Raw genomic sequence first — 23,560 nt, 5'->3', positions numbered from 1 at the left:
AAGCGGGGAGAGAAAACAGCTTTAACCCTGGGAGAGAAGTGGAGGCAACCAAAATGCACCAGGGTTGTACATCCTTTTGCCTCCCTGCCGTGGCAAAGGAAAGCAGTGATCTAAAAGGGGCATGTGATCTCCTAAAAACACTTTGAGCAATGGATGTTTACCCATCTAGAAAGAAGTGGTGACAGAGAAGCTTTTAGGCAAATGACTTGGCTATCAGGCCTGTTAGGGATGGAAAGAGGAACGAATGAACACTGCTTACGCATATTATGCACAGTTATTAGGAAAGCTGGGAACACCCCTCAATGCCGCAGCCTGGTGTGCCCATCACTACGCTAAAATATAAACCACTAGTAAAATAAAGTTCTTCAGACCTGCTAGAGCTTCCCCGTCGCCTTGGGGAGCTATGCCCAGCTTCATGCTGGCAGGTGCCTGTGTGGGTGGGGAAGCAGTACCGGGGGCCCTCTGCGGCAGGGCAAGGTGTAGGGTCAGCCAAGCTGGGGCGAGCGGACTCGATGCCTCTGAAGGGTTATTGAGCTCCGGTGGGTGGAAAACAAAAGAGATCCCTGTCTAGGAGGAAGGCCCAGGGAGGAGGACGACAGATGGGGGGGAGGGGGCAGAGAGGGGCGGGTTTTGCCATACTCCCCCGAGGTGGGGGCTACACACCAGGGTATGGAGGCTGTTCCTGCTGCATAAGGAAAGTTGGATGCGCTGCCACGCAGGGCTGCTTCTTCTGCCTCTCTCCTTCTCCCTCCCTCCTCCGCCTCCTCCTGCTCCTCCTCCTCTTCCCTGCGAGTTGAGCGCACAGTACAGCTAGTCGGTGCAGGCGGCGCAGCCCCGCCGGCCGATCGCCCTTTCCCGGTGCCGGTCCAGGTGCCGGTCGCGGTGCCGGTCCCGCTCCCCCGCCGCCCCCTGCTGCCACCGCCCCCGCAGCCGGGATGCCGGCGGGCGGCGCGGCCGGGCTATGAGCCACCGCCGGCCCGGAGCTACGCCGCCTCTCTGGCAGCCCACAGTAGGAGCACCGCGCTGCGGGTCACCTTGCAGGGAGGTGAGTGACCACCCCTCATCCCATCCCATCCTGTCCTATCCCCTCCAGGGAGCGATACACCAAACCCCCTCCCCCTCCCCGCGCCGCATACTCCGGAGCCGCGCCGCCGGGCACGGAGCAGAGGCGGGAGCACCGCGGCGTCCGCAGCCGCCGCGGCGGAGTCGCTGGCGGGAGCCCTGGGGAGCGCGGGGACTGGACAGAGCCTGCCCTCGCCTTGCGGCGGGGCGCCGCCCGCAGAGGAGCTTCTCCGATGCTCCGGTGAGAGTCGAAATTAGCATAATCTGCCCTGCCCGCTGGGGGTCTGGGGAGGGACAAGGCTTTTCCGGTGCCATGGCGAGGTGTGGGTTGGGAGTGCTGGATAGGAGTGTGTGCATGGGGTCCTCCTTTCCCCGTCCCTCCTCTTCCCCATGAGGAATCCCCTACAGCGCACTGTGGCAGAGCATCTTTCCCTCCCAGCTCCCGGACACCCTGCCAGCCCAGGGCAGCGCCTGGCCCGGGAAGGGGGAGATGCGGGAGTGCGCGACCCCGTGCGGGCTGCGGCGTAGAGCCGGGGGGCAGGCGGCAGAGATGCTGGGCTCTTGGCAGCCACAGCTGACCGGTTCCCTCACCATCCTGCTCCAGAGGCGCCGGACTGAATTTCTTTTCCCATTCTCTAGTTTGCGAGCAGTGATAGCTAAGTTAGAGGGATGGTTGGGACAAGGAGACAGCAGTGGTCCCTGCTATTCGGTGGCAGAGAGGGGTTGACCTTGGGTAAGTCCCTCATGCCTGCACCATCCTTCTGGATCGGGTATCACTAAAGCATCCCGCAAGGGGGTCAGCCCTTCAGTAGGAAGAGCCTGGTAAATGCATTGAAACCTTTCTGGAACTGGCAATTCAGAGTGCAAGCCTTCCTGGAACAGGACTGGTAGTGCTTGCTGGTCAAGAGTGTGCTGCAGGAGAAGAGGTGGAAGGGTCTATATGGGACTGGCAATGGTGATGGGGTTTGACCCACGGTGAGAACGTGGAGCTACCTAGTGGCAGGAGTTGCTCCGGAGAGCAATCTGTTGAACTGTGCGTTCAAAATCACTGGAGGGAGACTGTAGCCTCAGTGTGTAATGAAAGAGAAAGAAGATAAAAAAATCTGAACTTTCCAGGGAGATTAAATATTCAAATTACAATTAATTAGACATTAATCCAGTGTAAACAGAGCATTAACAAAAATTAAAAGGTGCTTTGACATTCTTAAACTCAAGATGATGCATTAACTGTTACTTACATGGGGATTTTTTTGTATTATAAAACGCAGTCAGAACAGAGAATGCACTTTTTTACATTCATGCATTTAAATTATTTGCTCTTAATTATAGTTAATGAGCTATCATCTTCAAAGGAGCTGCATATAGATGCTCCATATTAATTTCAAATTACCTCACTCCTAAGAATAAGGCATTTCTGATTTTACAGGATAAGCTGACATTTTATTAGCAGTTTGGTAACTACAGGTCATGCCAGGGTGCATGTAGGATAAATGCATTTGTAGGAATTAAATGAAGTCTCCTTTTATTAAGTGGGCAAGCAGACATCTCACACCACTGGTGCTATATGCTCTGGAATAAATCTCACACGCACGGGAAGGTTCTTCCTTATACCAATGAAGATGTAATGCAGTATGTAGTGTATACAGGCACCACCACAACACATTTAACTTGATGAAGGCTGCTCTCAGGATTTAAAATGCTTTTGCCTCCGAGGATAGTATTAGAGAAAAGGTGCAACATAGTTGGATAAGGGTTTTTATCTTTCTCTCTAGTGTAAATTCATATCTGCAGCCAGCTATAATTGCTTCCAGGAGAGGTTTTTAATACTGCCTGTGTGGTTATTAAGATTGCGGACTGCATATTGGGATTTCCAAATTTCGTTTTCTTCACTTTGAAGATGAATTTGTACAGGTTATTGTTTGTATGGTGCAAGTGGAAAAGAACTGCAGAGGTGTGTACAGGAGGAAAATACTCTGTGTGTTCAGTGGCTTTGCTTTGACAAATGTGAATAGTGTCTAAGTGTGTGAGAATAGCTGCTCATGTCTGAATATATATCCTCTGGCTATCAAATCAATTGTTTCTCAATATTCTTTCTCTAGTAAAAGTTGGAAACTACTTTTGAGTAGCAAAATTCTCCTCTTCACATGTAAATGTCTGTGACCTTGAGGATTTAGGTGGAGCTGGTCTAACCTGTAGCAACTAAGAATCAAAAGATTTTGTGCTTTGAATTTGGTGTCATAAAGTCAAAAGAGTGACAAACTGGTTATTTTCATTGGACTAGCAAAGACATTTTGAAGTAGTGGTGCAGTACATGAGAGGTGTGAGTCTATGCATGCCTTTAGCACTCCCAGTTTTATATATGGCATCCCTATAGAAGTTTATCTGTATGTGTGTATCTATATAAAACCTGAATGTGTAAAGTTCCCTCATTTACCAACCATCCAAACTCATGCTGTAAAGTATTTTTATCCTTACACTCTGAGACTTTAGTTCACTGGGGCACAAGAAGATTGAACTGACTGTTCACATCAAGTTGGCATAATTCTAGCAGGGATTTATGTGCTTTGACTGAGTGCTCAGACCCATTAAAAATCCCCAGAGAGAACTAAGAACTTTGAAATGCTGTTTGCAAATGGATAATTTCCTTGGAAGACAATCATAGAATCATAGAATGGTTTGGATTGGAAGGGACCTTAAGATCATCTAGTTCCAAGCCCCCTGCCATGGGCAGGGACACCTTCTACTAGATCAGGTTGCTCAGGACCATATCCAATCTGATATTGAAAACTGCCAGAGGCAGGGCATAATCAAAAAGTTCAGCTCCTTTAGGAGGGACCTGACTTTCCCAGATTCCTTGAGACATCCAGCCTGGTGTCAGGTCCTACAGGACTGATGTGCTCAGCATGCTTCTTCAGGACATCTCCCACAGCAGCTCCCTGCTACATGCATTGTCTTATCCAGTCCTCTCCCAGCACGTGGTGTCCCCGCATCACCCACCCACCTACCTTCCAGCCCCTATTCTTGTGCTCTTTGCAACAAAACAATCTCTCTTCTTCCAACTGCATGTAGCTTGCAGGATCATGGAGACAATGCTGTGTTGTGGATATTCTGCCAGACCAATGTGTGTGCCTCCCATATAAAAATCTCCAGGGTCCTATGTTCCTTCTCCTCCCAGAGGCAAGAGGTGATAGGATTTTTCATCTCATTCTGGCAATACCCTGAGTCTAATGCACCCCCTTATTCATATCCCTTCTGGTTTCTGCAGGGAGGGGTGAGTACAGGATTAAGAAAGGTCTGTAAAGGTTACTTTATGCCCACTGATGCTACTGCTCAGTGTTTCCCTGCCTGCCCTATCTGCCTCCAGCTACCAGTCTTGCTATGGCTAAATCACTTATTCTGTAAAGCTTTTGTCCCACAGCATATTCCTAGCTCTGCAGTTCTTCTAGAGCCTGATGAAGCACAGCTGATTTTATTGCCCCAGGAGTGGCTGCTTAATCTAATCATCCTCGCCCTGATGAACTGGCACTAGCAATTTTACAGTATCACATAAGCGTTTTTCAAGCAAAGTGACTTACAACCCTAGGGTGCTTTGTTTGGGGCAGGAAGTACAGAAACCTTCATTTTGCACCAAGTCTGCACCACCAGGCTGTCTTCCTGTTCTGTAATCTCTTTAGTTATCATTCATGCTTCAGGAATATATCTAAAGTCCCAGCCTGGAGCACAGCATTGGTAGGTTACATGCAGAAGAAGTGCGAGGCAGGTATCTTGTACTTCTTTGCTTCCTGCATGCAATGTGGGAATGCAAGCAGAGCCAGATAAGTAAGGTGTGTGCAAGAATCAGGTACTCTGGGGGCTTGGCTGCCCATCAAGAATGAGACTTAAGTGAGTTAGTAGGGTCAGTCTCGAATCCACATTTGGATGTTCCTGTGTGTGGGCCAGCCTGGTCACAAACACAGTTAAACGGGGATTTTAGGTCGAAGGGGAGGCACTGGAGTCAGCCAGCAGGCAGATCAAGAGGGCCAGGTGATACTGTGATGTTGGTATTCCTGGGAGAGACACTTGTGATTCTTTTAGAAGGTCTACTTTGTGCAGCAGGGACTTTACCTTGCTGTGGCTTTCTACAGGGAAGAGCATCAGGTAGCTTCTTCTAAGCTGGAGAATTTAAATTCTGTTGCAACACAAGTCACCACTAAAATTAGGCAGAGGGTTTTGGTGATGACTTAGCCTTTCCCAGACGTTTAAATTTAGATTCACTCTCAGAAACTACCCAGACTCTGTGCATAGAGACCAAGAAGACTGAGACAGTGCATCTTTTCACCTAAGCATGAAGCTTGTCCATCACGTAAACACTCAATGGAACACACAGTTCAACTGTGCATCAGTCTTCACTCTGCAAAACATGGGTCATGGTTAAATCCATAAGATTGATAGTTCTGGCCCAAAACGTGGCATGATAAGTGTGGGTCTGAGTCAAGCTTTCCCCAGAAGCCAGAGCAGCTCTTGGGCAGAGGCTATGAGTGCTCTTCACTCTATGCAGGAGAGTCGCAGTACTCACTTCAGAAGTTTTTCTCAATGAGGGCCCTCTGAACAATTAGGGATACAATTATACACCCCAGAAAACAGTTATATTCACTTGCTTTGAGAGTGAAAGACAGCACAATTTTCTGCTCTTCAGGTTGGCAGCCTTCAGCATGACCACAGTGCCGAAGGGTATTTTGCTATGCGTCTATTTATTATATCATGAAGGTTAGTTTTATAGCACTGGGCATAATCACAGAGTTTTATTGAAAAGCTTTTTGGATGGAAGGAGGGAGAAGAAATGTCAGCTTAGCCTTCTGTTGGGAGAGACATGTTTTCACGCAAGAATCTCTCCTCATGACTCAATCTCCCCTGTTTGAAATGGGTGAGGGGAGATCACAAGTGAGGCTGGATACATTTGGGGTTGTCAAGTGATCCTCTTCTGCAGTATTGGGGAGCCTCTGAATGCAGTGATCCAAGCTGGTGTGATGGCATCCTTTGCTCTGTGTGCTGCTAGATAGCCAGGCTCAGAGCGGAGGGTACATACTTGCACTCGGGGGAGAAGGAGAAGACACAAGAGAACCGTGTGCTAGGCTTTGGTTTATAGTTTCACACTGAGCTCACTAGCCATTTGGTCAAAGCTGATTCTTAGCTTTCACATGTTCAGATGCAGTCAGGGAGCTGATAATAGGTTTTTGACACTGAGCTTTCCCGGATTGCCTTGGTGGAATGAATGTCTTGCTTAAAAATCACAGAGCCTGATTTTTTGACTGCTTTCACTTCACAAAATAATTGCCATAAGTTGTACAGGTGTCATGGTGTTTTTACACTGTGCCTTCCACAATAGGCAGAGTTGTTTACATCAGAGCAAGGTGCTGTTAGTCAGGTCAGTTATTCATTATCTGGAAAGTGCAGTTTTGTCATTGAATGAAGAAAGTTGTGAATTCAGACTGAACTCCACAAAGAGTCGAGGCTGACAAAATTAAGCCAGGAAGGAAGATTGCTAGAAAAGCCTGAATGTCTTTTTTTTTTTTAATTAGAGATAACTTGAATTAAAAAACAGTTTGTTCAAATAAAAATAAATAAACAAAACATTACATTTTGGCTCAGACAAGATGCTACCATCTGCTCAAAAGGAAATATTTTGTTGCAGGGATAACATTTTATGTTTTAGGTCAGTGCAAGATAATTCCTCTTTTCTCCCCCACTCTGTTCTTTGGTTAAGCTACTGAATTAAGCAATCAATTATTCAGGCAGATCTAATATGCATATGGTAATTGTTTCCACATTTAAATATATCTCTGGACAGACAGTCAAGAGACCTGGATTTTATTTCCAGTTCTGCTACTCTGTTCGACATGACCTTGGGCGTTTCACTGTACTCCAAGTTCCTCCTCTTCAGAGAAGGACAGGCCCACATTTCACAGTGGATTTGCTGCATATTGGTAATACTAAAATAGCATGGAGGTCTTTTTACTTCCACTGCTAGCAATGAAACCTTTAGCTATCACTAATGCATGAATTTTTAATTTTCCCAGTGTGAGTTAGTTGCATTGCCTTATGAAACTCCCTGTAGTTTACTTAATAGGGCAAAAGGAATTTCAGCTGCTGAAATATAGTGTTCCCTTAAAACAAAACCTAGTTTAATGAGCCCAGCTAAATCAAAGAAGAAAAATGCAAGTGGGAAATATTTTTCCTTCATTTCATTAAATATTTCACTTTGTAATCAGCTCTCCAGATCCATTTATTGCCTGTGATTTCTCTCATGCAAAGGTCCATGTTTGTTGTTGCAGTTTCCAAATGTCTGAAATACCTCAAACCATGCTGAAGCCTATTGCATTGGGCATTAAAAACTCCCTCTTACATGAAAGCTTGTGCCAGGAAACCTGCAACCTCCAGACCTCTCTTGATGTGTTTTTTTTCAGGCTGCAGCGCTAACCATTTGACTTGCCTGCTCTTCAAGAAAGCTTTCTCTCCTCTTCTTTCTCTGTCCTGGCAGTGGGAGAACCGGCATGAAACCCAAGGGCATTTTGTTGAATCTGGTAGTCATGAGGCTGAATCAGTTTCTGGTGGTGGCACAGCCCTGTGAAGGGTCATTATTGCCACTTCTTGGCATACTGTGTTAGATTTAGAATCACTGAGGGATTGGCAGAGGGATGTGGGAACAGTGAATGTCTTTTTGGGAGCATGGGCAACAGGTGGGAATCTGTAAGGATCAGAGGGATTTGAATCATAGGATAATTAAGTTGAAGGAACCTCAGGAGGTCTCTAGTTCTATTTCATGCGCAAAGCAGGGTCAGCAATGGGGTCACACCATGTTGCTCAGTGGGTCTTGGAAATCTACAAGGATGGAGACTGCAGGACCTCCCTGGACAGCCTTTCCCCATCCTTGACTGTCTTCATGAGGAAAAGATTTCCCCTGATATCCAAGACCCCCATGCAGAAGCACATGACATTTTTTTCCTGGCTGATGATCTGCAGGAAATGGCAGCAGGTACAGCCGTAAGCCTTGATAGCAGATAGGAACTCTGCCTTCAGCATCACCATAACTTGCCTTCATCTCCTGTCAATAAACCAGGCTGTTGGGCTGGTAATGCCTGATCTGGCATGTCAGAGTGTCTGGCATGAGTGTCTTTGTGATCTGTTATGACAAGATGGCTGGGACTTGTCAGCCATAGCCTAGTATTTCAACTGAGTTGCTTGTTCAGAATTCAAGGTTTCTGAATTCAGAGTTCCTGAATTGCTTGTTCACACAGGACTTTGGGTACATGAAAAGGATCTCCAGAAGGCTGAAACACCCTTAGGCTGTGCTTGAGCTGTGTAAAGTCCCATGGAAAGAGGAGGAAAATAGCATCCTGCCAGGTCACAGGAGAGCAAAGGAGTTTTGGGATGGTGGGCAATAACAGAGCTGGCTTCTGCTCCTTGTCTACCAGAACCTGGGGCACAGCATTTAGCTGTTCTCCCCTGGCGCTCTCTACTGCTGGCATTTCTCTGTCTCACACCCTTTGCTTAATTAGTTTGTCAGCCACTGTCATCAGAGCAGGAGGCTGCAGAACACCCAGCAGAGCATAGCTCTCATTGCAGCTACTGTAGCTGGGCTCTGCTGTAACACAAGTGATAGCTTAATAAACCACAGCATTGCAGACTAAATATCTTGGCACTGGTCACCGCTTCTTATTAAAATAAAAAAAGGGTGGGGGGAGGAAGAAGTGCAAGAAATTGAAAAGAGTAACATTTACAATAATTATTAGATTCACTTTTAATACTAGAGACCTGGGTAAAAATTTCTAATCCCCAAGGTAAACATTAGATTGAAGGTTGATGTACTATCTACTGGAACTTGGTTTTCCCTTCTGGTTCCAGCCTCAAGTCTGAAAATGCAGAATTATTTTGGTTAGCCTCAGTACCAGTGCTGATTTCTGGGACAAATTGAAACTGTGCAGACAGATGAAACCTGTATAAAATCAGTTAAATTAACTCTGCATCTTGGAGCAGACTGAACAGCTCTCTTATCGAGAGGGCTCTGGTGAGTTTCATTTTCTTGTCAGCATCATTCTGAAACCTCACTGCAGTCCTAGGTAATGAGAGTGGCTTTTTTCCGAGTGTTGGAGTCCTGCAGAGAAGGCATCCTCCAGTTTCCTCAGGTGGTCTGTTAGAGGTTATCTGCTCAGGCACACTGCCATCTGGGGATTCTGGGCTGCAGTTAACCTGGAAACTGGAGCAATCTTAATTTTAGGACCTGCCTGTGAGTCACAGGCATGTGAGCCTGGCCCAGGTCACGTCAAAGAAAGCCCTTAGTGAAAGTATAGTGACTGAATCCATGTCCAAGGAGTCCCCGCAGGCAGGACACAGGCTCTGGGCCATTGCAGAAGCACTTGCTGCCTTTTGCCCCTAAGCATCACTCATGACCATGTGCCATTCTCTGTTGCACCTCCATCTGAACCTGAGGGACTCATTTCACCTGCTTCACTCATGTGAAGGTTAGTATTAAGCTGAGAGGTCTCTCTTGTATTTTATAGGGGTATCATTACTCCAAAGGGAGACTGAGCCCACTGGACTTGTGCACCTTGCATATCTGCAATTAATTTCTCCCAAGAAACATGCTCAGGTGTCTGCACCTGAGGTGAAATGGAGGCTAGACTGGGGCTCCAGGACAGGGTGTAGGGCAGTGCTCCCAGTGTGCCAATGACTGACAGCTGCTCTGGGGGTGGTCAAGGAGGCTTCAAGGGGCTGGGGTGTGGACCAGGGCACCACTTCACCTTTGTGAAATTTGACCTGTCCCCTCCCCCCCATGCACACACTTGAGTTGGTCCAGGCCAGTAATTAATATAATAATCCAGTGTCTCACAAGCTGACAATGCTCTTAATCCTGCCTTTTCATTGATGAAGAGTTTTGCAGTACCTCAACTGTTTTTTAGTTTCCCTAGACAGCAATTGACCTTGTTTCAGCTATGCATCAAAATGCACTGGCAATCAAGATGCTATTGATTTAAATCTAATGGTCAGCCACTCAGGAATTTCACCCAGAAAAGAAAAATCAATGCCTCATTATTACTGCTGTTATTACTGTTATTATTAATTATTATTTCCTTTTTTCTCCCCTGTTAAGGTAGTATAATCAAAAGGCATGAGACTTATCAGCCTCTTACTGTTAAGCAGTACATTTGCGGGGCTGAGAACATTGAGTCAGGCTCAGCTGAAGTAGCCAGCCAGTTACAGATTGAAATGGCTCTAGGATTAAATAACTCTGCTTGATTGCATGCTGCCATATGCATCTCTCTGCTGACCTTCCCTGAGGCATGCTAGCTGCACTGCTATGTGGGACTCTGAGGAAGATGTCTTGAGCAATGCATTATCCCTATTATTGGATGAGCTCTGTGGGGGAAGGATCTCCCTGTCTTGTCCTTGCCTCATTTCGGGTATTTTTTTCTCCTTCTCCCCCATCCCTAGGGGAAGGTGTCACTCAGAATCTGCAAGATTAGTTTACAAGACTGGTTTAAATGCACAGCAGGTAAGCAGCTGCCAGATAGATCCATGGTAGGACTGAGGAACACCATCCTATCTAGTAAGTGAAGGATACCAGGATGCATTCTGTTGTCCATAGGCTGAATGTTCATGCTGCTCAATTCTCTTACCTGCCAAAACAGAGTAGTTTTCCTCTTTTGGGGCTTCTCAGATTAGGCATGGAACTTATTTACTGCAGCGTAGGTGTTGTCTGGAGAGGGCACAGGTTGAAGCCAGGCTATGAGGTGGTTTGCTGACACTTTGCTGGTGTGGGTGATTAGGGAGGATGTGTAAGCCTGTAACATAGTGGTTCTCAGTTTCTTGGGATGATAGAGATATCATCCATAGAGTGTCATGAGCAGTCCTGGTTTAGGTCTTCTTCAGAGTCTTGTCTGTAGTAACTCCAAATGCTTTGGAGCAAAATCACCTTTTGTAACGATGTTGAGTCTTGAGCCTCCTTTTAACCAGGGACTTGGCTCCTGCATCATATAAGCTGATGATCATTAAAGAACAAGGTATGATATGGGGCAGTCCTGTAACAGTGACACTGACATCCCAGTAACATTCTGAAGTGCTCCTGGATTTGCTTCGTATTGGTAAGACTAAAATATCATGGAGGTCTTTTTACTTCCACTGTTAGCAGTGAAACCTTTAGCTATCACTAATGCATGAATTCCTAATTTTCCCAGTGTGAGTTAGTTGCATTGCCTTATGAAACTCCCTGTAGTTTACTTGGAAGGGCAAAAGGTCACTTTGGCATACTAAAGCATTGTCCCCTATGGCCCAGGCTTTTCTGCAGCCGTTGATGCATTGGCGAATTGTTGACCTCTTCGTACATTTTTGTGGAAGGGGACTTTTTGATTTGTGCATCTTTCTCCAATTTCTACTGCATCTGTGGCATACTCCTGCTGACCATTTCAGTTTGCTTGGACAAATGGCAGGGCTAAGAATGCTTGTGAGATGGTTTGCAGTTTTGGGTGAAGTCTCTCTGGGTTCAGCAGAGTTGATTGTTGATGTCACACATCAGGAAGTCTTTTACATTTTCCAAACCAGCTCAGGGGGAACTGAGCAAAGTCTGAGAACTTACTCTTCAGTTGTGGACTTTTTCTCAGCTTCTGGCAGTGGTGATGTACTTTCATTTTGGCTTTTTGAGAGAGGTTGGAGGAAGAAGTCGAAAGTTTGTGGGCAAGCTATGGGAGGCACAGCAGAATGATCCTGGTAGCTGGATTATATACCTAGCTGGGTAAAGCAGCAAGTGTTCCCCAACTGAGGTTGTGGCTGGTCCCACATAATCTCTGAAGCAACCCACAGGAGATCATGCCAGTTGCCAGCACTCAGTGGGGAGCAGTGGATGGAAGGTTCTTGTTCTGCAAGCACCATCCCAAGGCTGATGTCAGCACATTGGCCTCCCCACCCACTCTTGTCTGCTGAACTTTGCTTACTTCTTCCAAAAGCAACTCCACCTCACACTAGCACTTCTGTGCTGACATGGGCTGATGCTACCCCACTGGGAGTAGGAGGAGGGCATCGTCCTATATTCATTTAGCACAAGCATGGTTGCATATGGAAATGAGTTTTCTTTGGAAAGGCAGGGCATCCACTCTCTTGGTTTTATCTGGTGCAAATGAATTGAGGGGTTTTGGACTAATCCTTTGGTGAAACCAAGCTTCCAAGCTCATCTGCAGATTGGTTTAATTTTGCTCACAGGTTCCCCAGGTTTGAGGCCAAGACCTGTATAGTGTAAATTCCATGAGATCCCACCATGATGTATTTTCTCTTTTGTAGCTTTCCTGTTGGTTCACTTAGGAGAAGCACTAACTATTTCACAGCACAATAAAATGGGGGTTCTGGATGTTAAACCAAGTGCTGTGAGTGTAAACATGTGAGCATACTGAGTTAAGCTCTCTTGTATGTTAAACACGTTTCTTGCTTCATTGGTAGTGTTAGAACAGAAGACCAGCTCTTTGAATGGTTTAAATATCTCTTGCATTCAAAAGGGAGATCGCAGATATTTGAAGTCTGGAATTATTTAGGGAAAATAAAATTAAGCTTCTCCTAGACATTTCTCTGTTAGAGGCTGTCTGATATAAAAGGGAAATAGAGAGAATGCATCAAGTAAAAATAATACTGTATGTGTATTTGTATGTGTCATTCTTGGTTTCCTCCAGACAGCACACTGGGGATAGGTAATCCTACTTTAATAGCTTGGCCTTAGAGGATCTAGTATGAAGCTCTTTGAAGCCAGGAGCATTTCTATCGTTTCTATGGTCAGGCACGGAAACAAACCCCGGAACTTACTGTTGCTGTGGCAGATACACCTGTGTTTCAAAAAGCATTTTCCTTTGGCTACATCTGAGGAAAACTAGCAAAAACTAGCATCCTGGTGAGAAAGTGTTTGGCCTGGAAAAAAGGTATTTTTTAGCCTTCTGAACTGTTCCTCTGATTTCTCATGCCTTAGTGCAGCCCACACAATACAGAGCCAGACTGGTGGTCAGGTGAGACAGAGGAGAGCTTCTGTTCCTGTGCAAAAGGAGGCAACCAGTTCCTGGGCCTGAAGTGACTGTGCATCCAGGCTTTCCAGGTGCATCTATATGGGATTGGTCACACTGACAAGCCCCATCTCAGCCCTTCAGTTTGTTGCCCTGAACAGCCTTGGAGGAGTTGGAAGAAGTAGGGCACCCAGAGCAACTCAGGGGATTTCAGACCCTGTCCAGAGGAGTTTTGGATTATTTTTTTCAGTTCTTCTGGATCAGATCTGATCTTACCTTCCCTGGGTGCTTTTTTTGTTGATTTTAAGAACACATCCTGCTTATTTTTTTTTTAGGACGGGTTTCCAAAGGGTAGTGAAGCACTTGCCAAGGACAAAGGGTGGCTGCAGACACTGACAGCTGAACACACCAGCTGCCTGCCCTTTGCAATTGCATATTTCTGAGAATGGAAAACAGTTCTTTTATTTTTGGGGGGGTTCTTTGTTTGTTTGGGTTTGTGGGTTGGTTTTTTTTTTTCGGTCTTTTTTGCCATTTCTTATCGCTCTCCAAGTGGGCATATATGGGAAGAACTAAGAACTAGGTCAGGGTGTGCACATATGTGGGGCATTATTTCCTCTTGAGATGATATGGAAGATGAGCTGATTTGAGTGCCGTGATATGTTATTCATTGCCTTTGTCCTCACCTTGGTGTCGGTTTCCTTTTTTCATCAGGAAAATGGGAGCCACTGCCCCAGTGTGAACTGTCTCTAAGGTACAACAAAATAAAGGCCACCTGTCCCACTGCCTCAGACACCTCCTAGTATGGATGGCTTGGTTGAGCAGAACAGCGTGCTAATGCACAATAAGATCACTGAAGCTGGGAAAAGGAATGGTTTAATTAATACAAGGAACTTAATGGCAGAGAGTGGAGATGGTCTGGTCTCTGTGTACTCAACCCCACAGTACCAGAGTCACCGAGTGGGCAGCCTGTCCTCTCCAATCTGCCTGGAGAATGGCAGGAATGACCCTGTGCATCAGCTCCTGGACCCCAACATGCTGCAGCAGACAGTGGAGTCTCACTACCGGCCCAACATCATCCTTTACTCTGAGAATGTGCTGCGCTCGTGGGGTGAGAGCATTGGCTCGGAGTGCTGTGAAACTACCTTCATCGAGGACCGCTCTCCCACCAAAGACCTGGAGTACCCAGATAGCAAGTTCATCGATCTGTCAGCAGATGACATCAAGATTCACACCCTCTCCTATGATGTTGAGGAAGAAGAGGATTTCCAGGAGCTAGAGGTCAGATGTCATTTGACATATGTGGGGAAGGCTGGGAGGAGGAGGGCATATTTGAGATTAAGCCTCCAAGAGCTGATCTGCAGGGGATCAGCTGCTTTGTAAGCTAGTCTGCATGGGGTCTGCTCTATCACTTTCTCCTCCGACCAGACAGTGAATGATCACTCATCTTTATTTGTTGCATAAAGTCCCAGCTCTGTGGATACCAATGGCAAAATTCCCACTGGCCCTAATGGAGATCAGCATTTGCCTCCTGCCTCTGAGTGGACTGGTCAGAAACTGAAGAAGACCCATGTGCTTAAATACCATATAAGGTCAGGGCTGGGAGCACCTGTCCACCCACATGGAGCTTGTCTTACTCAGCAGGCCAACATCTTCTCTTCCCTTCACCTGACTTGAACTGGCCATAGAGCAGAAGAGCAGAATGTTTTACATACTGGCTGTTGGACTCAAGTCCTGAAACCTCAAGCTTTACTGGGAGTATTACTTATATTTAAGGCTCAAAATTGCAAAGTCTTTTAGTTCTTTAATGTCTTGAGATCACATAAAGAGAAAGTGCTATATATGATTTCCCAAGAGATTTCTTCTAATTTGGTGAGAAAATAGCCATTTTGGCAAAAGGTTCACAGGGCAACTACAACCAAGATAAAGCATTCCACCCAACTCACACACCAGCTTAGTAAAATACAACCCATCAGTTTTAAATTACCCAAACAAGATTAAGGAAAAAGTAAAGAAAGAAAAGAGATTAAGAGAAGAAACAGGAGTAAAGAGAGAGAAGAAGAGAGAAGGAGTAAAGAAAGAGATTAGAATAAGAGAAAAATAGTTACTGCCGAGAATCCTTCACATGGTGACGACCACAGAAGAGAGAGAAAAAGGAAGTGGAGACTCTGTGCCCTTGTATTTATATGGTCTGGCTGCTGTGGCCACCCCTCCCAGGGTCTGGTTCACTGCCCACTCAAAGCCCTCCAGGCCAGAGTGAGGGGTGGTGTAGGCAATCAGAGGCTCAAGGGGGCATGGTATGGGTGGGCTACCAGGAAGGCCCTTTGATTGACAGATCTGCCATGTGGCTTCCATGCTGGAGCTGCCATGTCCGTCCCTGCTATATGGGCTTCAACCTGACCTGTTACTGTCAATTGGCAACAAGAAACCCCTAAGACTCAAATTGTGAGCATTAGTGGTCAGGCATTCTTCTACTATCATCACTGAACACACAGGAGGATCGCTCCTCTAGTCATGTGTGTGTCCCTTCTTGGCTCAGCGTAGCTAATATTTACTCACAGTTTTACATATTCAGTAAATATCTTACATATTCACTACTTCTCTTATGAAGTTCATACATGTGTTAATTAGTTCTAAGAAGTTCTTCGGAAGTCCTTATTTGGTCACTAGGGATCTTCTGGTGGTCCCTGAGTGATCTCTGGTGGTTGTTCTGAGCTTGAACTTTACTTGAACTTGTCCGTTGAGCAGCATATTTACAGGTGGTTGTAAAGCACCTTTGTTCAGCATCCCTTATCCAAAACCTGGATACTCATGTTACCACTGCTTTAAGTAAAGCATTCAGAAATTTGCTTATTCTGCAACTACCTTAACAGAAACTTACATTGTAAAGGCCGATAGAAAATTACTAAACAATAGAGAATTACTGCTCTCACGCCCCTTCCCCCCACATACACAGTTTGTTCTGACCCAGTAAATAATCCAGTGAGATTTGAATCCAGTCTCTCACACTGGCTCAAACACATAACGTTTCTGTCTCTGAGCGAACACAGAATCAGCAGTCCTTGGGTTTCAAGCTGCAATGAATCCCATGTCTCTGAAATAAAAGATATTTTTCTGATGGAGTGAAATACTTCATTAGATCCAAATACAGTGTTTTCTTCTGGATTCCTGTGCTTCCTTAATTGCTCACTGTAAAGTAATGGGGCAGTCTATAGAAGAGAGAAGTGTTTTTCCCGGTGTGTGCCAGTAGTGCAGTATTCAATGCCTCCACAGGGAGACAAAAAGTTTTCTCTCTGAGGCATGTGGGAGTGTTAGCTCAAATCACACCCTTCTACAGCATTTCAGAATTGACTGTGGGAAGTATAATTTTCTTAATCAAAACAAAATCCCTAGTTGCTGTCTTTTTGCCCCAATTTCTCTCATGCAGTAGTAATACAAATGACTGCAGCACACATAATTGCCTAATTGTGTGATTGACACATCTGACCTGGCATTTAGGCAGCAAAAAAAAATCTCCCTCTTCTCAATCCAAATCAACAAGATCTTCCTTCCTTAGCCAGCTGTTGGAGAACAAGCTAAAAAAAGACTGGGGAAATAAACAGGATAAGGAAAGATGTTTTATACCAAAAATACTTTTCTTGGTGGGATTTTTAAAGTGTCTTTGCAATATAGAACCCTCAATCTCTTCAAAGTAGTACTGTAGGAGCTTGATCAGCTTTTCATAGACAACATTTGTGTCTAAAAAACCAGCTGTAGAACTTCCTTCCCTGTCTCGGATCTTAAGAGGAGAAAGGAGACAGTGTTTGTAAATTTTGGTACCATGCTGTGACAGTGTGTGCATCGTTTTCCAGGGCTCCTTCTTCTTTCTGACCTATTTCTCTGGACTGTAGCATTCTGAGGTCATACATGTCACTTCTTAAATGGGTGTACTGCATCTGGCATCATGGATTCCCAGCCTCACTTAACCCTTTAGGATGTTACTGCCCTAATAAACAGAGAGGCGTATGGACAACCATCCTGACCTACACATACAAAGTGCTCGGAAGAGGAAGATATTTACAAAGTACACACCACCCATGCATCTTCCTCTCTATCAAGGTTTCTTCTCCACTAGGAGAATAGAGCAAGGGAGGAGAAAACAAGGCAAGATTTGGGTAAGAACCTGGTTAGCTGAAACCACGTGCATTGCTAGAAGCCTCTGCTTTGAGCCCAGTATATATCTTCAGTGCTGTGCTACTTGGCCAACCCTGTACAGCACTGTGATTTTCACACTTTTCTGTGAACCAGATCCAAATGATCAACCTGCTGCACTCAGCACAAGGAATCTCAGCATGAGGAGTAACTTCCATTCCAGGAAGGTCCAAATTCTGCAGATGCAGCTGGTCATGCAGAAAGATGGGTAGGAGAGGAGAGATGCATTTGGCAGCACAAGACCAGCAAAAAAGGTGACTGCTATGTTGTGCTCCTCTGGTTCACATTGTGGTATCGTTGTGGCCAGATGCATGAGGGCCTCCTGGGCTTGGCAAATACAGAGGTTCTTTAGAGACCCAACTTCATGTGTTGAGACTCCAGGAATGCAATAAAAGTATTTAAGGACAGCAGACACTGAACAGGGGAGTGAACCATGCCACATGGTCAACTACATAAAAATTTGCTTATATGTCCAAATGAGGAAAACAGCACCTGAATCACACAACGCAAGTGTGTCCCACTAGTAAATTTTTTTTCCCCAGCAGTTGCGGAAAAGAAGCAAATACTTTTTAAAGTTACTAAGAGACTCAAAGTGGAGTGGAGAGGGTTAATTAGAAGGGAAGCAATGGGAGACGTGATATAGCAGAGGTGCAAGATTTGCTTCACCACTGTGAGAGCCTTAAAGGATTTGATTCTACCCTTGAGGATGCAGATGTTGCTGCATATTGTGCTGCATTGACTGTCATGCCACAGCTCATCAAGGCATGAGAGCTGCATAGGGTAAGAGCAGTTCAGGGCTCAGTTCTTGTAAGGATTTTTTATTGTAACGTATTTGGTTTGTCACTTCTTTCTGGGAGAAAACTGTAAAAACAGCCCCTTTTTGGCAACACTAACAAATAGGGGAGCTTTGTGCAGAAGAGCTGTTGTCTGTTGAAAACTGAGGGCTACCTCCTGTTCTCCACGTGTCAACGCAAGACAAGTGGATTCCCAACTTGGGCATCTCAGTAAAATACCTTCTGGAAGACAGAACAACCATGGCGTTGTGAGTCATTTCTCTTCCCCCATGTCTCCATGGCACTGCCTGTCTAATAGAAGAGTGCCTGCCTAGGGTCTTTCAGGATGGTTATTTAGTTCCTTAGAAATGCCAAAAAATTGAACTCATCGCTTTGTAGTGACTCCCTCCATGCAATCTTTTTAGGAGGGACACATACAGAAAATCATGTTGCTAACCAGACTATTTCTGCCAGGATTTTGTTTTTGAAGAGAGCAGGGCTCTTAATAACCAGAAAGGTTGCTGTTCTCTTGCACAAAACTTTGCAGTAGAGAAAGGTTCTGAAAAACCCAACTAGTTTGAACAACAATGATTTGGTTTTGGTTTGAAGAGTTGATCCAGACAAGTTGAAGGGGTTGCTGCTCTGTTACCGGTGATCCTCTTCAGGATGAGTGTATCCAGCTCAGCATGTCACTGACAAGTTGCCTAGAAGGAGACGCCTTCTTCCCTTCCCTGAGCCTGGGGACTCCAAAGAACTTGGGAGATGTAGCAGGAGACATTCTAAGGGTCCTACACATCGCTGCAACAATGTGGGCACATTTGACTTACTTATTGGAGTTTTTTTTACTAGGAGTGTTTCTCAGGTCCTGGTGTAATGTTATTCAGTCTGCCTAAAAAAAATCATAATTGTCAGGATGGAAAAACATTTCTGGAGGAGATCTCATTAACATATACAGCCCTGCTTTGCTCCAGCAATTACCAAGCATGAAAGCAGAAGGCTGCACATTCTGTCAGGGCTTTAAACTGCTCTCTTTGGTGCCTATCTCTGAAATCAAATGATTCCCTATTTAGGTATCTCTGGATCACTTATAAATATCTTATGAGTTCTTTATGCCACAACTAATAGATAGACAACTTGTCCATTGTGGCGGCAGTGAAATATGACATGAGTTACAAGCTGAAATACTCTTCTCTTAGAGTTCATGTATAAATGCAGTGCCATCTTTTATCCAGAAACATAATTTGTCATATTACACTCCTATATTACTCCATATTACTGCTAGTTTCCCTCCTAACCCCTAGATAGATGGCTTATTTAGAGAAACCCAAGCTATTCATGGCAACAAATTAAATTATTCATATGTGTCACATAAAAGAATACATCTGCTCTCTCTCTCTTAAAACTCTTGCTCTTTTTCCCAGCAATTTCTGAAACAGTTTCTGAAAACAAAATAAGTAGAATGTTCTGGGGAGTAAAGGAAAAAAGGAAATGTAGTGCTTTCAAGCTATACCTTTCTTCTTTTGTTTCCCTACAAGTTGCTGGATTCTGTTGTGAAATTCATCGTTTGCACCTGAGCATGAAAGTGTAGAGATAGAAGGTGGATCCTGTTCCAGCCAACCCCTCTTCTGAACATTCCCGAGTACCTCCTGGCCATGTTTTTCTGCAACATGAAAAGAAGGCCCTTAGGAGATTTATGCCCATCAAGCCCCATGACATGCATGCTTTCTGTCAATGCTTCAAGCTTGCACTTGGTGGTCCTGAATTGTACTGATAACACTTGTGCTGCTATGTCCTCAGCCTTCCCTGGGAGTAGGTATCCAGAAAACATGTTTGAACACTCCCTTGGGAGCTGAGTATGATAGTGTTCCTCTTCCAGAGAGCTCTGCAACATGGGCAAAGACAGGGTCTTGCACCTTGTATTCACGAGTTAATTCACTGGCCATGGTTGCACTCCTGTGGAGTGGGTAAACAGTATTTTTTCCATTCTGAACCCCGGGAATGGAAGAAAATAGGGCAATAAATGTCATGCCCAAGCTCACCTAGGGACATGCAGTGGATCTAGGAAGATAATTTTTGGGGTTTTTATCCCGTGGCACATGCTCAGAAGAATATGCGGGGTAAAGAAGGGACATGGGGTAAGGGCACAGGAAAATACTGAAGATGTTTTGACTTTTAGACCCATTCAAGTTTGTAGATTGTGTTAGTTTCTTTTGATTACTCAGATGTGTTGTCATGCTGCTCAATGATCTGACCCCACAGGACACACTTTATATCCCTGAGTTCCTTCACAGGAACATTATTACATTATATTCCATTCACAGGAACAGATGACAAGAGTGGTTACACTTCATTTGCATTTGATTTATTTTTCCCCTTTCAAGGAGAAAAGTCTGGATATACTGAGCTCTGCCAAGGGATATTAACCTCTATTAGCCAGCTTTAGGTGAAGGGAGCATGGCTTGGAAGTCACCTTCAGCAGTCTCCAAGTACCCTCCTGTGAATCTTGTTAATAGCAGCCAGGGCCCATGGTAATTCTCTTTTTCATCATCACTTCCCTGAGATTTCAGACTAACGCTCTGCAGTGAGGTCTCTGGGCTCCAGCCTGTAAGTGACAGGAGCTCTGGATGAGCTTCATGATGTCATTTACAGAAGGTGGAGATGGGGCACACTTCTTTGAGGACTCTACCACCAAGGGAGCTGTGTCAACCCTGAAGCAAAAAGAGGACAATTGTGGAGGGCCACCCCACCTGCCTTAGCTTGAGCAGCTTCTCCCTGCTGAAGTGGCTCAGTGAAGAGGGGTATCTCTAACTTTTCTTAACAGACAGTCCTGAAACCATCTGCTCTGCAGGGACCATGCACTCTGGTTCCCCTGGCAGTAACCTGTGTCTACAAACTGTGGAGGTCTTCCTCTCCCTGAGCAGGAGTGATGCCCCATGCCACAAAGGACAGCATCAATGAAGTGCATTGAATTCACTGCTGCTTCACCCATCTCAACAGCTAACAGCAGAAGCTGCTGAGCGTCACTTCTCTGTAGTGGTTGCTGGCCCACTTGCAAAGCCACGAGTGTGCCATGGTAGGCATGTGCCTTCCCCATGAATTCTAAGGGTTGTTGGGAAACCCTACCATTCATACAAATATTAGGGATGTTTACTTTATGGTTGTGATTCCTGAGAAAGGATGTGATTTAGAGACTATGGCAGCTGGCCTGTTTTAATGTGAATCTGTTAATTGCTGTCTGCAGTAATCCCCTTCCAGTGGCAATGAGCTGGATGCAAGTTACTGAGGAGCTAGAGGCAGACTGGCTGTATGTGTCTAGAAAACATCACAAGTGAGATGATCAGAATCCAGGGGGACAGGAGGAAGAAAGGGCTTGGACAACTGCATCTAGGTTTTTTAGCCCCTGATGTGTTTTGGTTTTGCAAAGTTAGATACGAAAAGCTTTCCAAGCAAGGAGAGACCTCTGTGAGCCCATTTTGCAAGGCTGGCTGCTTGACTGATAAGGCAAGTTTTAGACTGGGAGTTGGGGAAACAAGAGGAGCTGGAGCTGATCAGAGTTAGTGGATTGTGGATCATTTAAATACTTTTAAAACTGAAGGAGATCAACTGCAAAACTCAAAATGTCAAAAAGGAATAAATAAACAGCAAAATAAATAATACGTTGCTAGGACAAAGAATCCATGATGGCAACAGGCTTTAGAGACATCACCTCCTAAGTAAGAGATCATCAGTGAGATGCTGCTCAGTGACAAGTAAGTGTGTTGAGGCAGAGCAGTGATAAACTACACCTTTGGTGGGACAGTCACCATCCAGCATGCTGCCTTTGACATCTGCTGCATGGAGATGAACTCAGACTGCTTGCGATAGAGCAAAAGGATGCAGCATGCTGGTCAGAATAGGGCATCACGTTTAATGACATTACTGAGACAGGCATTGTGTGGAGGGAAACAGCACATATTATCTTAAAGCAGCATCATGTGTTGGTCTTTGTCAAAAACAGCCCACTGGACCATCTGGATTTGAGGCAGATCCCACTGGGCCATATGAAAAATTAGTTTTGGATGCAGTGTGTTCATGCTACTGAATTGGTTGCTTTGAAGGAAAAAGGACTAATCCCAAAAGGATTGTTTTCTGAATATCCATCAGAGCTTGCTGGTAGCAGACCTTGTTGTCTGACATCTTCAGTGTGCTTAGCGTTTAAATACTGGAAGAGATTATGTGACCATCAACAAGTCGTCTCTGATATGTCACAGGCAGCCCCTGGCAGGCTGTCTTCAGAGCCTCTCTTTGTTCATAATGTCTCGGTTGAGGTAAAGCACATAGCTTTTAGAGATAGCTAGCCTCGATGTAAGAAAGGGCTTCGTGTAATAGAGAATCCATTACAACTACAGAAAAGTGTTCAACACCATCTCTTAAAAATCTGCACCATATGTCTGCTCTTCATCTGCTCTGCCTTTGGTCATAGGCTTTCTTTGGCATTTCTGCCAAATTACAGAGCTATCTCTGATCAGAATTTACCTACTCATGCAGGCCCTTACAGACTGTGATGAAATTACATCTTAAATTTATCTTGCAAGTGAAGTTGGCTTCTCTCCTTTCTTCCTGTGTAGATGTTTTTCTGTGACCTGACGTGTACCTTCTGATTCCTGATTTCTCCAACATGCTTGGGAAATGGTGCCCAAGAACTGGACCCATTATATACATGTCCTTAGTACTGCTCTTTTCCTTTCCTCTCTGTGGATCACATTCATTCCTTCTCTGGTGCACTGTAGAGGAGGTTTATTTTCAGCTTACCCTTGACTGAACACTCTGATCTAAGTGGTTGTTGTTGGGGCTGCTGCCTCATGAAACACAGCCAAAAGTGCACACCCTGCATTCAGGTCGTGTACAGAGCCTTGCACTATGCCAGGTGATTCCTACTCTCAAGCCTTGATCCTTTCAGGAATGAGGTGTCTACATGATTCAGTATCCCATCTTAAATATCCTCTTCTCTGCACTCATTTGCTGAGGAAGCATTATTATTAACAGAAGCAGCTAGTTGAATTTCACAGATTAAAATTTATTGATGTCTCAGCTTCATTCTGTCAGTCTCTGGGGTGGCAACATTTGTGATGACGTTCAAGGATGACTTCTTATGCAGGTCATTTGGGAAGCATCAGAATCAGCCCCCTTGAATACAGAGGTGGAATTTACCTGTTGAATTTTCTAACACCCAAATTCCAGCTGCTACAAAATCCCACACATTCCAGCATGGACGGATCCCTTTTCCCAACAAAGTTCAGTTCTCCTCTTCATCCTTTGTCACATCCACAGTTCCTGCAGAAATCCAGTTTATGTCCTGCCCACATCACCCATGTATTTTAGGGCTTCAGAAATATGCACCATTGAAAATCATGCATATATAGGAGAGATGTGACAAGAGATGGAAGGGGAGGGGCGGGAAGGGAAGAGGAAGAGGAAGGGGAAGGGGAAGGGGAAGGGGAAGGGAAGGGGAAGGGAAGGGAAGGGAAGGGAAGGGAAGGGAAGGGA

The 23,560-nt window shown here is 45.2% G+C and overlaps 1 protein-coding gene across 5 annotated transcripts in view; it reads left to right on the top strand.

Moving 5' to 3' along the window:
- Positions 1 to 939: 939 nt before the first annotated feature.
- SYNDIG1 (synapse differentiation inducing 1) overlaps positions 940 to 23,560 on the top strand; it is a 77,168-nt gene continuing 54,547 nt past the window's right edge. For 4 of the 5 annotated variants that reach the window (XR_003536464.1, XR_003536465.1, XM_027697039.1 and 1 more), the window contains exons 1-2: positions 940 to 1,045; positions 13,785 to 14,351. Coding sequence is in view for 3 of the 5 variants with exons in the window: in XM_027697039.1 (XP_027552840.1) it covers positions 13,875 to 14,351 (477 nt within the window). In the remaining 2 variants the exon portion in view is untranslated. Of the gene's footprint in view, positions 1,046 to 1,239; positions 1,304 to 13,784; positions 14,352 to 23,560 lie in introns of those variants that run through there. The other variant, XM_027697040.1, reaches the window with a different exon arrangement.

Source organism: Neopelma chrysocephalum, unplaced genomic scaffold, assembly GCF_003984885.1.
Source record: "Neopelma chrysocephalum unplaced genomic scaffold, ASM398488v2 Primary Assembly neopelma1_117, whole genome shotgun sequence".
Classification (NCBI taxonomy): Eukaryota; Metazoa; Chordata; class Aves; order Passeriformes; family Pipridae; genus Neopelma; species Neopelma chrysocephalum.
This window is presented reverse-complemented; position numbering and strand designations above follow the sequence as displayed.